Source organism: Bombus pascuorum, chromosome 14, assembly GCF_905332965.1.
Source record: "Bombus pascuorum chromosome 14, iyBomPasc1.1, whole genome shotgun sequence".
Classification (NCBI taxonomy): domain Eukaryota; kingdom Metazoa; phylum Arthropoda; class Insecta; order Hymenoptera; family Apidae; genus Bombus; species Bombus pascuorum.
The window spans coordinates 8,529,119-8,543,159 of record NC_083501.1 but is presented as its reverse complement, the minus strand read 5'-3'; the positions used below and the strand labels follow the sequence as shown (position 1 = coordinate 8,543,159).

Here is a 14,041-nt window from a genome sequence, read left to right as displayed (position 1 = left end):
ATTGTGTTTTATACGACAAATATTCTTGTATTTTTCAGAACGGTGCTACTTGCATCGACGGCATAAACAATTACGAATGTAAGTGCGCGGCGGAATATACAGGCAGATATTGCGAGGCAGCACCCTCGACAGCCATGCTTTATCCACAAACTAGTCCATGTGCGCACCATGACTGTCAGCACGGTGCATGCTTCCAACCTGCTCCCGCTTCCGCCGCGGACTATCTTTGCCAGTGCCACCCCGGCTACACCGGTAAGTGACTTCTTTCATAATTTTAGACTAAATAAAGGCCACTATATTTCCATTTTACGTTCTACCATCAAATGATAATTTTCTCCATCCCCTAAAATTCCGCCAGAATGCAATCATATTATATTATTCATGAAATAAACTAAATATAAAATTCGAAATAGAAATATATTAAACTAAATGATCGATGTACTCAAATAGAAAATGATATGGCTAAATAAAAATTTTCAAACAATAGAGCGCAATATTAAATATAGCATTTACGGGAAAAATCCAATAACGCGTCGTTATAAAAACACCATCGATGCTCACCGAAAACCGTATGATTAGATAAATATTTTTCGAAAAGCGGAGTGAAATATTAAAATAACATGCGAAGAAAGAGTTGCACGCGAAATACCATCGATTTTTGTGAAAAACCATATGACTAAATAATATAATAAAATTTCTCCAAATAGTAGAATATAATGTAACAATAATAGTATCGGAACATAAATAATGGAATGCAATGTTAAAATATTGTTCATAAAAAAGATTCGGTAACAGTATACAAAAATATTATCGGCCTTTTACACAAAAGTACCATTTAAACTAATAAGAAAATCTCATATGTTTAAATAAAAGTTTTTCAAACAGCAGACTGCGATATTGAAACGATACTGATACAATTATACCATACAAATGTTCATTATTGTTTGAAACAATGGATTGCGATATTAAAATCCATCTGTTATATACCACACATTACATAAAATTGACACATTATGCAATATAAAAAATAATCGATTCGTCAAACAATTTGATTAAAAGTTATCTTATGGAAAATCCTAATTGCAGGAAAACGATGCGAGTACCTGACGAGTTTGAGCTTCGTGGACAACAGCTCGCTGGTCGAGCTGGAGCCGCTACGCATGAGACCCGAAGCGAACGTGACCATCGTCTTCACGACCACGCAGGAAAACGGGGTTCTCCTCTACGACGGCCAAAACGGTGATCACATCGCCGTCGAATTGTTTAATGGCCGTGTCAGAGTCTCATACGACGTGGGTAACTACCCAACCTCGACAATGTACAGTTACGAAATGATCGCCGATGGTAAACCTCACGTGGCTGAGCTTCTTGCGATCAAGAAGAACTTCACGATGAGGGTCGACCGTGGCCCTGCTAGAAGCATTATTAACGAGGGTCCGAAGGAGTACCTGAAACTCATCACGCCTATGTACGTTGGCGGCGTCGCTCCGGAAGTCGCCAACATTGCGTTTACAGAGTTTCATCTGAGGAACATCACTAGCTTCCAAGGTAACCCCGAGTTGAAAACTGATTAGGTGATCAAGTGAAATATAAGAATGTGTTTTTAGAGTGATTTTGCTTGACACGTTGACAGAATTTTTTGTTTACGATATTTATATATATTTTGTTTATTAGGATATTTGTCTTATATTTGAAATTTAAATTAAATATATTAACTTAAATTTAAAGTATCAAGCTATTAGAATCGAGCAAGAAAATTTTCATCCCAACAATTCTCTTTCTTCTGATTATCAGGCTGCATCACCGAGATGTGGATCAATCACAAATTGGTAGATTTTAGCAACGCGGCGAAGATGCACCGCGTAACTCCCGGATGCATGTCGAACGAGGAAGAAGCTGACGAGGCGCGAGACGTCATGGAAGCGGAAGGAATTATGGGCGGCAGCAGCAACGAGGAATCGATGCCACAAGAGAATATGGCTCACGAACACTCCGGTATAGTTCAACGACTTTAAGCCTTATTGATCAATTTAATATTCTATAGTATATACGAATATTTTATATTCTGTTACATTAAACATTTAATATTAATATCATAATACACGTAAAATTAATCCTACGCAAACAAACGTGTATTTTCATAGCCTACAGGTAAATTGGATCGTCTACATTTATGTCTAATTGTTTTACTGTTCCGAGGTTTGACAAATTTTTTCTTGCAATTAAAGTTACAATTTTTTTTAAAGAAATTGAAAAATAAAATTTCATTGAAGTTGTCGAAGGACCAATTTGCCTACGGGAAGTTCATATTAACATTACTGATATTGAGTTATTAATTAACATTAGATGTGATATAAATCTAATAGTAAGCGTTATACGTAACATTAATATTGGAAAAATAGCGGACTAATTAACACATTTCTTATTGCAGACATCGTTATGACAGGACCCGGCGCGATAATTTCCGATCCCTGTGCGACACACGAGTGCAGAAAAGGTTCGCAGTGCGTGCCATCGCCAATGGGAAACGGATATACGTGCCGGTGTCAAACTGGGTGGCAAGGACGGTATTGCGAGAAAGGTATGCAAATTTATAGTATGCTCGATGGATTTCATCCATTATTAATATTTTTATATTAATATTCACTTAAATATACATACATTAGAATATAAATATTTACAATGAAATAAATGATCAAAATATTAATATGTTTTATTGAAGTTTTATATTCATAAATTACTTAGTATAAAATAAACCATATACGTTGCACTGATTTTGAAAAATTGTTTAAAATATTTCTTTTAAAAAATTTGAAAAGTATTAAAATAGTTGTGCAAGTGATTCTGCAAAAAATGCATGAATAATTTTTTTTAAATGAAGTAATAACTACAAATTTTTGGCAAATTTCTATCGTATATTTTGTTAAAATAAGCGTCATGGAAATGAAAGGAAAAGATTAAAAAATTTAGTAAATGGGGTGCATCTGTTGCAGCACCGACGTGTCGCAAAGAGCACACCAGAGAGTATTACAGCGAGAACGGATGTCGGAGTCGACGACCAGTGAAACTTGCCAAGTGTTGGGGTAGTTGTGGCAACTCATGCTGCCTCCCACGGAAGACGAAACGGCGTAAGGTACGATTTAATTACGCGAAGTACTTGCTGCTTCAATATTTACCCCCTTATCAGTAGTATAAACTTGCCATAGTGAGGCATACACAGAGTGTTAGACGAAAACAGACAGAGACAAGTAACGCATATTTTTATATACACGAACAATAGCTTGGTTTCGACCACATTTTCAGGAAAAATTAAATGTTATTTTCATATTTATTTAAACCAATTCTTTTAAATATTATAATATTTATCCAGGTATGCTTGTAAATATTTTCCTAAACATTGTTGTTAAAAGATAATTGCAGGAAAAAATTATTTTATTATGTTTCTGACTACATTTAATCTTATTCTTTTACCTATACCGTTACAAATGTACAGTAATAAAAAAAAGTTAGTATATTCAATTTAGAAACCGAATAGAGGAAATTGCGTTATTTTAAAAAGCATTGTATGAGAAAATTATAACATTGATATATTAATTGAGAAAAATTCTAAATAAATGATATGTAATACGATTAAAATACTATTATTTGACTCTGTAGAGTGTAAACCGTATGCAATCATATCATGTTTCATCAACGTTGCAATTAGCTTCCTCAAGAGAGACACAGATATGATACATGTCATTTATAAATGAAACACTGATTGTGATAATAAAATAGAATATAATGATAATAATAAAATAACTACGTAAACGATATAAACGAGTCATGGATGACACATTTATTTGTGTATCGTTGCAATATAATTCCTGCTGGATATGATTTTCACTTAAAAGACTCGAATAATAATAATTGTATAAATTCACAGTATGAAAGCATTAGAATATCAGACGATTATTAAAATCGGGACGTATATCGCACATCTTTAGAGGTCATATTTCTTCCAAATATTGTGGAATAATTGAAATGTTTGAGATATTTAGAATATCTGAAAAAAATATGTCTGCGAAACTTTGATTTTACTAATTATTCCATAATTATTTTCAAACTTCATCATTGTTATTCTGAAATCTATTGCAACCTAAATTTCATTGAAAATTAACAACGAAACGTTGACTAACCGTAGGTTCGACTGATCTGCGTCGACGGTATGCGGTACACGAAGGACGTCGATTTAGTGCGCAAATGTACGTGCACCCGGAAATGTTACTAGCCAGGACCGAGGGACGTCGAGCGCCACAGGTGTTCCATAAATACGCGTCGAGACGTATCGAGACCGAGAGGAAACCCCCGAGAACCGAGACAGTGTCCCAATTCGAACTTTCTACGTTCACGAGCGATATGGCGAGAGTCGATCGCCGATTCGCGGATAAAAACCTTGCTCGAAGCATCCTCGTCGAACGCGTGACGAAAGCATTGGGGCCGACGGCACTGCCAGGCCGAACAATATTTAAAACAAGTATCGAAGATAAAAAGAAAAGAAAAAGATGGACACACACTCGCAAAAAACAGCACACAGCCGGCTCAGTGTGATATATATTCGAACGTGGAGGAAAGAATTATATTGTGCGTGCGTGCGGATCATGGACATATTCGAAGGATATTCGGGGAGAGAACAGTAACGACGCATACAGCGCTAGGTATTATATTAACCGACGTATGTTCAACAATTTTTGGAGTGGAAAGTGGAAATTTTGGTGCGAGAACACGGACCGCAGACGACACACGCGTGTTCGCGCATATTCGCAGAAACCACACGCATGAATCGTTCGCTCAGTGTGAAATAGATCTAATGGATATGAACGGTTAGTGGTGAGTTGGTGGTGGTGGATTATGTTACAATCGAATGTAAAAAAAATCACGCTTAACGTTGACCGATCTCTCAGAGATTTCTCCTCGTTCGACGCGTTTCGATCACGAGCGACGTCAAACGGGAGGCAACCCTTTTAGCTCGAAAGAAAAATACGAGAACACGGTGGACGTAACAATTTTTCGAATAATCGTTCTAGAGAATGTTGTTAACCAAATTCATGAAAACCTTCGTTGTATGTTCAGTGTGGCACGCTTCGGTTTTTCGATGTGAACAAGAATTTAGTCTGAGAGGTCGAGATTTATCGCTGAAGAAACGTTTCCGCCAGAAACGGTGGAGATTGTGAACGCTTACGCTAGCGTTGCTGAGCTTTCTGCAACTATTTTCCGAAACCTGACCATTTGTAACTGTAACTTAAGCGCAACTCAATCGAAAAAAGAGAAACGAACGCAAGCAAGATGTTAACAAATGTGTAAAAGACAGCCGCGTAAGTATTAAAGATGTATAGGAAGTTTACGTGTTTCTCTGAAAAAAAATATTCAATTTTCCCAGTTAATCGTGGAACTTGATGGATTGTTAGGTCTATTGTCCTCTGAGTAAACGTTTATATAAAACAAGTTCTCGAACAGGTAGTTATGTTTACACCGGTTAAAAACGATCGATATCTGGCAGATGATTCTCGAATAATACACACACATGCACATACACAAACACACACTGAAAGATTAATTGTAATTGGATCGACAAACATTTCCATTTCGACTCGTTTCGTTTTGTTATTGCGTATTTTAATTACCCTGTATCGTTTAAGCTATATTTACTTTTTATGAAGATTTAACCTCTCGATATTTAGTAGTGGGATAATTTAACGCAGCGGAGTAAAGTATGTATTTAAAAAGACGTGCCGCGTGTTTCTTGCCTTTTTCGAACGTTTCGTTGCAATATTGGCGATTCTCTATGGTAAAATTACTATTTGACACGATTATAACGTTGGTTTATTCGAAGAGTGAGCCAATGAAAAACAAATTCATTTACAATAAAAAATTCTTAATTACTCAACTATCGAACAACGATCAAATTTTGTTAAATAAATTAGACTTAGGGGTTTTGAAACTCTCTAGTAAAAAAAAGATTGAAATAGCGTTATTTTGAATGGCGATATTGCTTCTATTAGATAATTTAATGCAATAATATTATTTTCTAATTATTTTCTAATAAACACTCGATATCTCTTCTAATTAATCTTTACAGACATCTAAAAATTCTCAAATTTTCAATTCTTTTATCAAATCAACGAATATATTTTTCTATTTTAAAAAAAAAAGGCAACCTTAAATAATTAAATGGAGCTAAGGCGATTTCTTTTCGCAATATAATGTTCAATAAAAGGCAAGAAATCACCAGAAGTAAACCAAGGTCTCTGAAAAAGGACCAAAAGCGACACCTAGAGCCTCGAATATTTCATTCCACGGCCTAAGGTATTGTCTTCGAGGTTCGATCGCGCGAATTGCATCTTTGGGTAGTCGCGTTGAAGAGGAACAGGTCGACGAAATTCGACGACCTCGTGTAGAAAAACGAATTGTAATGGTGAAGAATAAAATGAGCGTAGCTAACGCGAGTTTGGGGTCAGAGGATCGCGTAATTATTTTTATATGAGCGCATTATTTAAATGATCGAGCGTCAACGATGAGTTTTCTGATTGTTTTCATCGGGGGAGGCATGATTCGTTCGGAAACTACTTAAGTCCCTTTTAATGTTTCGCGTACCTATTTAAAAAATCGTGTACCTACTCTGCGGATAACTGCCTTGCATCTTCCACTGCCAGTATTTAAGTCGTATATTTATATCCGTCGTTACGAACGACCCAAATCGCTTGCTGAATCTATTGTCATCGATCGATTGTTCCTCTCGCACTTTCAAACACCACTCTTGTAGAACCCGATTTGTTCGAAGCAAACGAACTTTCTACAGTGCACAATCGAGCCCTTTGCACTTTGAACTTCGCAGGAGGATGACCTTGTTTGATTTGAATATTTGATTCATCCTATCTTTTAACAATTTAATTCTTCTCCTTTTTACTATTTCTATTAAAATAGATTTAAGAGGGATTAGTACGTTTTCTTTTTATCATTTTAACATCAAAGAAGTTATGTTCATTTTTTACAATTTGGAATACAGAGAGCAAAAGAACCTACTACAAAAGCACGATTGTCCCTTTTGTATTTTAATCTTCTTAAGGAGATAATTTTATTTGATTAGAATATTTAATCAACTGAATTTGTAAAATATTTGATTCTTTTTCTTTTTATCGTTTTTATACAAAAAAAAAAAAGAATGAGGAGGCTAGGTTTATTTTTTTCAAAGGTAATTTAAAACAGAAAGGGTAAAGGAATTTTCTACAGAGTACGATCGAGCCCTTTGTACTTTTACTTCTACGAGAAGATCAGCTTATTTGATTCAAATTTTTGACCCATTGAATCTTTCAAGGATTTGATTTCTCTTACATTTCTTATTTTTGTTAAGAAAGGCAAGAGAGAGAGAGAGAAAGATTTAGGTTCATCTTCCTGGAAGACAATTTAAAATACAAAGGGTTAATTCAGTCGACAAAATACTCAGCAGTACGTGCACGGTGTTCAGTGTTTTCCAACCCTTTCGGTACGAGCGATACTTTTACTTTGGAGAACGAAATCGATGCCTGAACGAAAACGAGTCGAATGCCCACTGCGATTCTCCGATCTAGACGTTGGATAATTCAGCAATTTTCTTTAGATTTTTTTATATTGAACGATTTTGTAATCTTTGTACGTTAAGGATTAATTAAGTTAATATATTACTTGTATTCGAAGTTACACGAGTTATTCGTGTGATTTTCTACGTTTATATAATATGAATTTTTGTAGAAAGTGTAAAATGAGCGAATATTTATGAAATAAATATTTATCGAGAAGGTTCGAATTATCGATTACAATTGAAAGTCGTACCGAAAGGGGACCAACGAGAAAAAAGAAATCAATCTTTCTTATTATATTTAGATTAGATCGTATTATAGTCATTCGTATAATTTTTAAGCACGACGAATTAATATCTTTATTTCATGTTATCACTTCTATTAATGTCTTCGATTACTTCGTATCGTTCGGTTCGTATAAAATTCTTTACGATCGAATTATTTTACTATTTGTCCATTCGTTTCTTTCGAATGAGGGTATCGAAAAAAAAAAAAAAAGTGGAGGAAGAAGCAAAAACGAGACGAAGCTTATATCGTAGCGATCACGTCGAATGTGTTACTTATCGTTATTGATTTTCTTTTTCTCTTTGTATGCAGTAGAAGGAAAAAGGTAATAGGTGTACCATAGCGACATATTTTACGAGTTCATAGTATTAGTAGTAACATAAGTTGCCTATCGCGTTGCGTTTGGAAAATTATTTCTTTGAAATTGCTGAAAATTTAGTTTCACAGCCACAGGTCACTGGAAATTGTTGTTGTTGTTAACACGTTGTTCGTTAATCCAGAATTTTATAAATTTTTTTACGACGTAACTTTCTTTTCTAGTAAAACTTTTTAACTTACAACACGCGTAGATTTCCATAATACATGGTTTTTAATCTCTTCCTAATTTCGATTATTAAATGAATTGTATTAATTCTTTTTATATTAAAACAAAATAATAAAACGATGGCGAGCAACGTGTCGAATTGAGTACTTGTAAATGAAATTGAGAACAGGATATATAGATACGATCGAAAGCTTTCAGAATTTTGATGACTTTGATGATTTGAATCTTCCATACCGACGTAGAAGACTGGTCGTTAACTCCATCTTCAGTGCAGAAGATGTGTGATGAATGAATAAGAGATAAAGTAGAACAAAATTGTTTTGATCAAAAAAATTGTATGAGCAAATTGAGTGAAAAATTGCACAAACAATTTTCCAGATATTTTAAATAATTATTAAATTATAAAAGTTCTCAAGTGAGAAACATGGTCCTCGTAGACTTCCATTAAAATTTAGTTTCTATTAATTTTTAATTTAATTAAATGTTTTAATTTCATTAAAATTCTAACTCAACTTTCACTAATTAATTTTTAATTCAAAAATAATCTTTTATGAAGAGTTTCTCATTCAGAAAAGAGATATTTTAAGAGATATCTTTTACCAATACATGCCATCAATTTTGTATTTGAAACATGAAAATGAGAAAAGTAAAATCAAGTTAAAGTTTATATCCAAAAATTATCAAATCAATAAAAAAAGTTTACATTCTTCAAAATTGTTCAAATAGCAAACTAAGACGTCTTCTTAGAAAATTTTTAACAGAAACTGTTTTATTATTTGCAAATTCTAATAAGTTATTGGAAAAAACATTAATATATAAATTATTCCAAATATAAAACTCTATTTTATTTTTCAGTTGTAAGAACATAGAGATCGAGTTACAGAAACTCAGTAACTTTACTTCTAGTCGCGTATTTCCGTATTGTTTGTAATTATCAATTAGCATCGATATGCTGAAAGCTGGTCGATTCCTTAGAGAAAAAAAGAAAGGAAGAAAAATAGGATAGCAGAGGCCAGGCTGAGACAGAACGAGTTTAGAACCAACATTGCCGGTTACACGAAGGAAGTTGCGAGGGCCGTAATCATTAATCCCGCATTCGACCAAACATAACGTGCGAGTAATTCTCCTTGTAACGAGATTAACGTTCGCGCGGGACGTTTAACGAGAGGAAGAAAGAACGAAAGGAGGAGGGGAATCGATAGAAAGGTGTAAAGGGGAAGAATAGGAGAGAAAGATATAGGATTTTCTACGAAGCTTAACGTCTATAACTGGACAATAATTGAGATGAGGCGATCGAGGATTCGATTTAAAGAAAAAAAGTAAAAATAAAAATAAAAAAAACGTACGGGTGGGTAGAGAGAGAGAGAGAGAGAGAGAAAGATGAAGAAGTGTTCGAGACTTGTGATTGCTCGAAATTCCTAACGAGTTATATTTGTACATTTACTTTACGAGAAACCTTAATATATTTCACTCGATCGGTGGATTATAGCGCATGCGACTGAAGTATACCAGTTTTAAGAGTCTTACGCTTAAAAGTATAGCAAATGCTTTTTCGTTCTCGGACCAGCCTACGAATGTATTATTCCTCGAATGGGAAAAGACGACGAAGGCGCGCTCGACCGCGCGTCCATGTCCGAGGCAGCTCGTTTCGTTTATTCGGGAAAAAAGAATGGAAAACGTAAATAAAAAAAAAAGAAGCATTTGTTTCGTCGACTCAACTCACTACCTAAATAACTGTAAACTGCGTAATAAATATAATTATTATTGTTCCTTCTCGATATTTTGTCTACTCGTTTTATTTTCCTTCATTCTCCTAAGTATGGAAAACCCCTGACAAAACTGTACTCTTATGGTTCTAGATCTGTAACTTCGTATAGTTGTAAAAATAATAGAAACGTTCTGTTTCTCTGTATGTAATACCTTCCTTGTTTCTTAAAAACTACTTAACTTAAAAATTAGCAATTACTCGGAAAGAAACGTCGAAGAGAAGGAAAAAATGACATGCCTAAACATAATTTATAGCTGTGTGGTATATACGTAGTAGTTTAAAACGAAGATATCTACGTTTACGTAATAAATTCTCGAACTGCAGACACTACAAAATAGATACGTATATGCAAGATTTAATAAACTTTAAATATACGTACTTTCGATTTATTAAAAGAGATTTCGTCGACTTTCTGTAATATGCGTAATTTAATTTTAAAATAAAATTCTTTATATTTAAAGACTTTCGATAATTCAATCTAATCGTACTTTAATTATTAAAGTGATCGTTCTTTCTTTCGATTCTGAGATATATTTGTTCCTTTGGTAACATGGTTAATTGATAATAATTTATAGTACTTTATATTTGAAGTAAAACATGTTAAACAAGCTATCGTATTATCGTAATTAGTTTGATTGAAGCAATTTGTTGAAACGAGCTAGGATCCAATTCTTTCTTATCATTATATCTTATTTCGCAGTTACGTAAATAGTAGTATGTGAGGTAATATGTCAGCCAGCTCGTGACCATGAATACATCGTTTTAATCGATTCATAAATTATGCTATGCAAATCATTATACATTACGCATTAATCTTACATAAATATTTTAGCATCAAGTGTCTCGCTGTTTAACCAATGAGATTAATTGTATTTTTGGTATGCTGTTACTATGTAAAACATACGTAAGAAATAAAGGTTGTTACGATAGTGCGAAAACTTGCGAGAGGAGTATTGTGTAATTAACCACGATATGAAAAATAAATTAACGTAATAAATAATATTCTCAAGTGAACTTACAAGATGTGAAAAAATCACTAACAATGTATCACATGACAAATACAATTTTTAGAAATCGTGTTAATACAGTTATATATTAGTCATCGTTACATAATTTTAAATAAACATCATTATATTAAAAAAAAACACTGTCAGCATGTATCGTATATATTTTTAGATAAAAACTTCTTTCTTTTTTTAATTGCAAGTTTAAAGTTTCAAACTGTCCGTTTAAATAACGAAAATTAATTCGAAGATCGCTGATTCCTTTTTATCACGAACTTTAAATCGATTCTAGAAATTATGTACCATCAACTTTCGACTTAAATTCTAGTCATGAAAGGTATGTCAAATGTAGAGAATTAAAATTCAGAATTCGATATTAACGAACTAGATCGTTGCTTTGAATTGTATTATTTATCGTCGTCAATAGATATAGAAATAGAACAAAAGATCGCAAATGGACTTTTTCGCTAAGTGGAATCAACGTCAACGACTCCATTACGCAACACACCGTTGCTAGAAACGATGTTATCCATGCAATTAAACTCAATCTCGTTGCATCCCGTTATCCAATTCCCGATACGCGATACCGTGAGTTTTCTCGCCGAACTTGTGCAAAATTTGAGCAAAATCGATCGCTATTTATTATTGAAAACCAGTTTTAATGATGCACATGATGCATCCATAGAAAATGGAAACTATACTGAATAACTGTGGCCAGCATAGAATAAAAGTCGTGAAACGAACCCATTGACAACGTGAAGACCAAACAGGTAAAACATGGCAAATCCATTCGCATTGATTTTTTATTTTGGTGATACTTGGTTAAATAGAAATATTTTAGTATCATAGTTGAAAATACGAACAATTTAATAGAAGCCCAAAGGTATAACTAGTCATCAGATTCACTATATGACTACTGTATGATTGTAGTAAAACTGAATATGTATCGGTATATTAATAGTAATGACAATACTATTTAAATTACATGGTAATGAAAAATGAAACGTTTGATTTTCCTCTATAATCTTTGTGTGAAACCACGTTTTAAAATATGTAACATGTAAAACACATTCCTAAAACAAAAGTAACATTAAGCTTAGAAATCTTGCGAGATCGTAGAGGACCTGTAATGCTACAAATTCTCACTTGTTCTGGAATTTCGAAGGACTAGAAACAATTAACGAAGCCCATTGTTTAAACTCAATTGCGATCTCATAGAAACTACGTTAAGTATTTCTTATAACAAAATTCCTTAACAGTTGAATACGACTGCTGAACTCATTCCTAAATGAATCGCATTCAGTTTCATTTAACTATCTTTTGTGTTGCTCATTTTTCTTCACTATATGTGGTTTTAATATTTTAATGTGGAATATATTTTTCAGAAAATAAGATGTGTGTATTAAAAAGATATGAAATATATTTCATACCTTTATAAGAATATGTATATTTCTATACGCTTCTAAATCAAAATAGTAAACAATTTTTAATTTGCTCTTGTTCTCTATTTCCAATAAAATTTAACTTTAAACTCAATCAAATTCAAGTCAATTCGAAAAACAAACTGTACCAACAGTGTCTCTGTCACGTTATTTTTGTTTACTCTACTTTCCACTTGTTTAATATTTCGTTTTATTTTTAGTCGCAACGTCTCAAAAATTTCCTTACTAAATGCAATTTGACGACGTCGCGCAAATTTTTGCATATATTCCCCTCTCTCAATCCAACTTCTACTTAGATATCTTTTCTTAGATATCTTTTAACGATCCTTGCTGTAGTTTCTACATGTAACACGCGAATCTTGCATAGCTTCGTGGTTTCATTGTAATTTCTTCCAGCTTTTACTTAAATCGCCAAGCGATACATACATAATGCATACATTCGTTGTATGTGTCCTGCATAAAAAAGTCAAACAAGGACGATTGCGCCATCACATATATTTTATTATTTACAAAGCATTCGTTAAAAAAGTAAATCTTTCGATCATCTAAGAGTAACATAACACGATTTCATCGTCGCTAGACTGCGGATCTTTATGCAAATTTACATATTTATAAATACATCTACGATTTTGTGAGCCACTGTAGATAGGAATCTGCTTTATCCTGCTAAATATATTATACCATGAATATTCAAAGGATAAATTTTCCATAAATGCATAAAAATTCACAGCCCAATCGTCACACGCTACAAGATAATTCTTTCAACATTTACCTATTTATCCTACATTTTCCTATCACGGTACGTATCACGTAATTTATCGAAGGAGAAAGATAGAAATTCCTTCGATACGAAGCTACTGCATAATTATTTATTACCGAGGCACGAGTAAGCATGGTTATAAAGGTACGCGTAACATGTGACAGCCATCAAACACTGTTAATTTTGTTACGAATAGTTGTTAAGTAATTTCGACATCGTGAGCTAAATAACAGTTTCACGGTGTGCAGCTAAGTGATACACATTGCAACATGTAGGCCAAACATTTTAGCAATAATTACCGCGTAATGATCGCGCGTCGTTTATTAAACGATCGTTAAACGCGTTAAATTGACAAATTTAGGGATCAATAGTAGTCATTGAGTCATTAACGGCTACCTATTATGTTTTAATTAAATATGTCAACAAAATGAACTTGCAATGAACGTAAATGAAAGAAAAAGATACGATTGTAACTTTGTTTGTTTCCAATTGTTGTTAAATATTTTTCTATGAATATTGGAAGAGCAAGAAATAAATACATAGTAAATTATACATAAAACAATAATTAAGAACTACGATAAAACAAAATTAAATTAATATATAATTATATTATAAATAAAATTAAATGGAGGTTTCCATGGTC

The 14,041-nt window shown here is 33.3% G+C and overlaps 1 protein-coding gene across 2 annotated transcripts in view; it reads left to right on the top strand.

Annotated features, from left to right (window-relative positions):
* The window catches only part of LOC132914077 (protein slit), a 633,186-nt gene extending 622,984 nt beyond the window's left edge, over positions 1 to 10,202 (top strand). For both annotated transcript variants that reach the window (XM_060972883.1, XM_060972882.1), the window contains 6 exons: positions 39 to 252; positions 1,087 to 1,548; positions 1,795 to 1,995; positions 2,432 to 2,581; positions 2,994 to 3,133; positions 4,184 to 10,202. In XM_060972883.1, the coding sequence (XP_060828866.1) occupies positions 39 to 252; positions 1,087 to 1,548; positions 1,795 to 1,995; positions 2,432 to 2,581; positions 2,994 to 3,133; positions 4,184 to 4,270 (1,254 nt within the window). In that variant the 3' untranslated portion in view covers positions 4,271 to 10,202. The remainder of the gene's footprint in view (positions 1 to 38; positions 253 to 1,086; positions 1,549 to 1,794; positions 1,996 to 2,431; positions 2,582 to 2,993; positions 3,134 to 4,183) is intronic.
* The last annotated feature ends 3,839 nt before the right edge of the window (positions 10,203 to 14,041 follow it).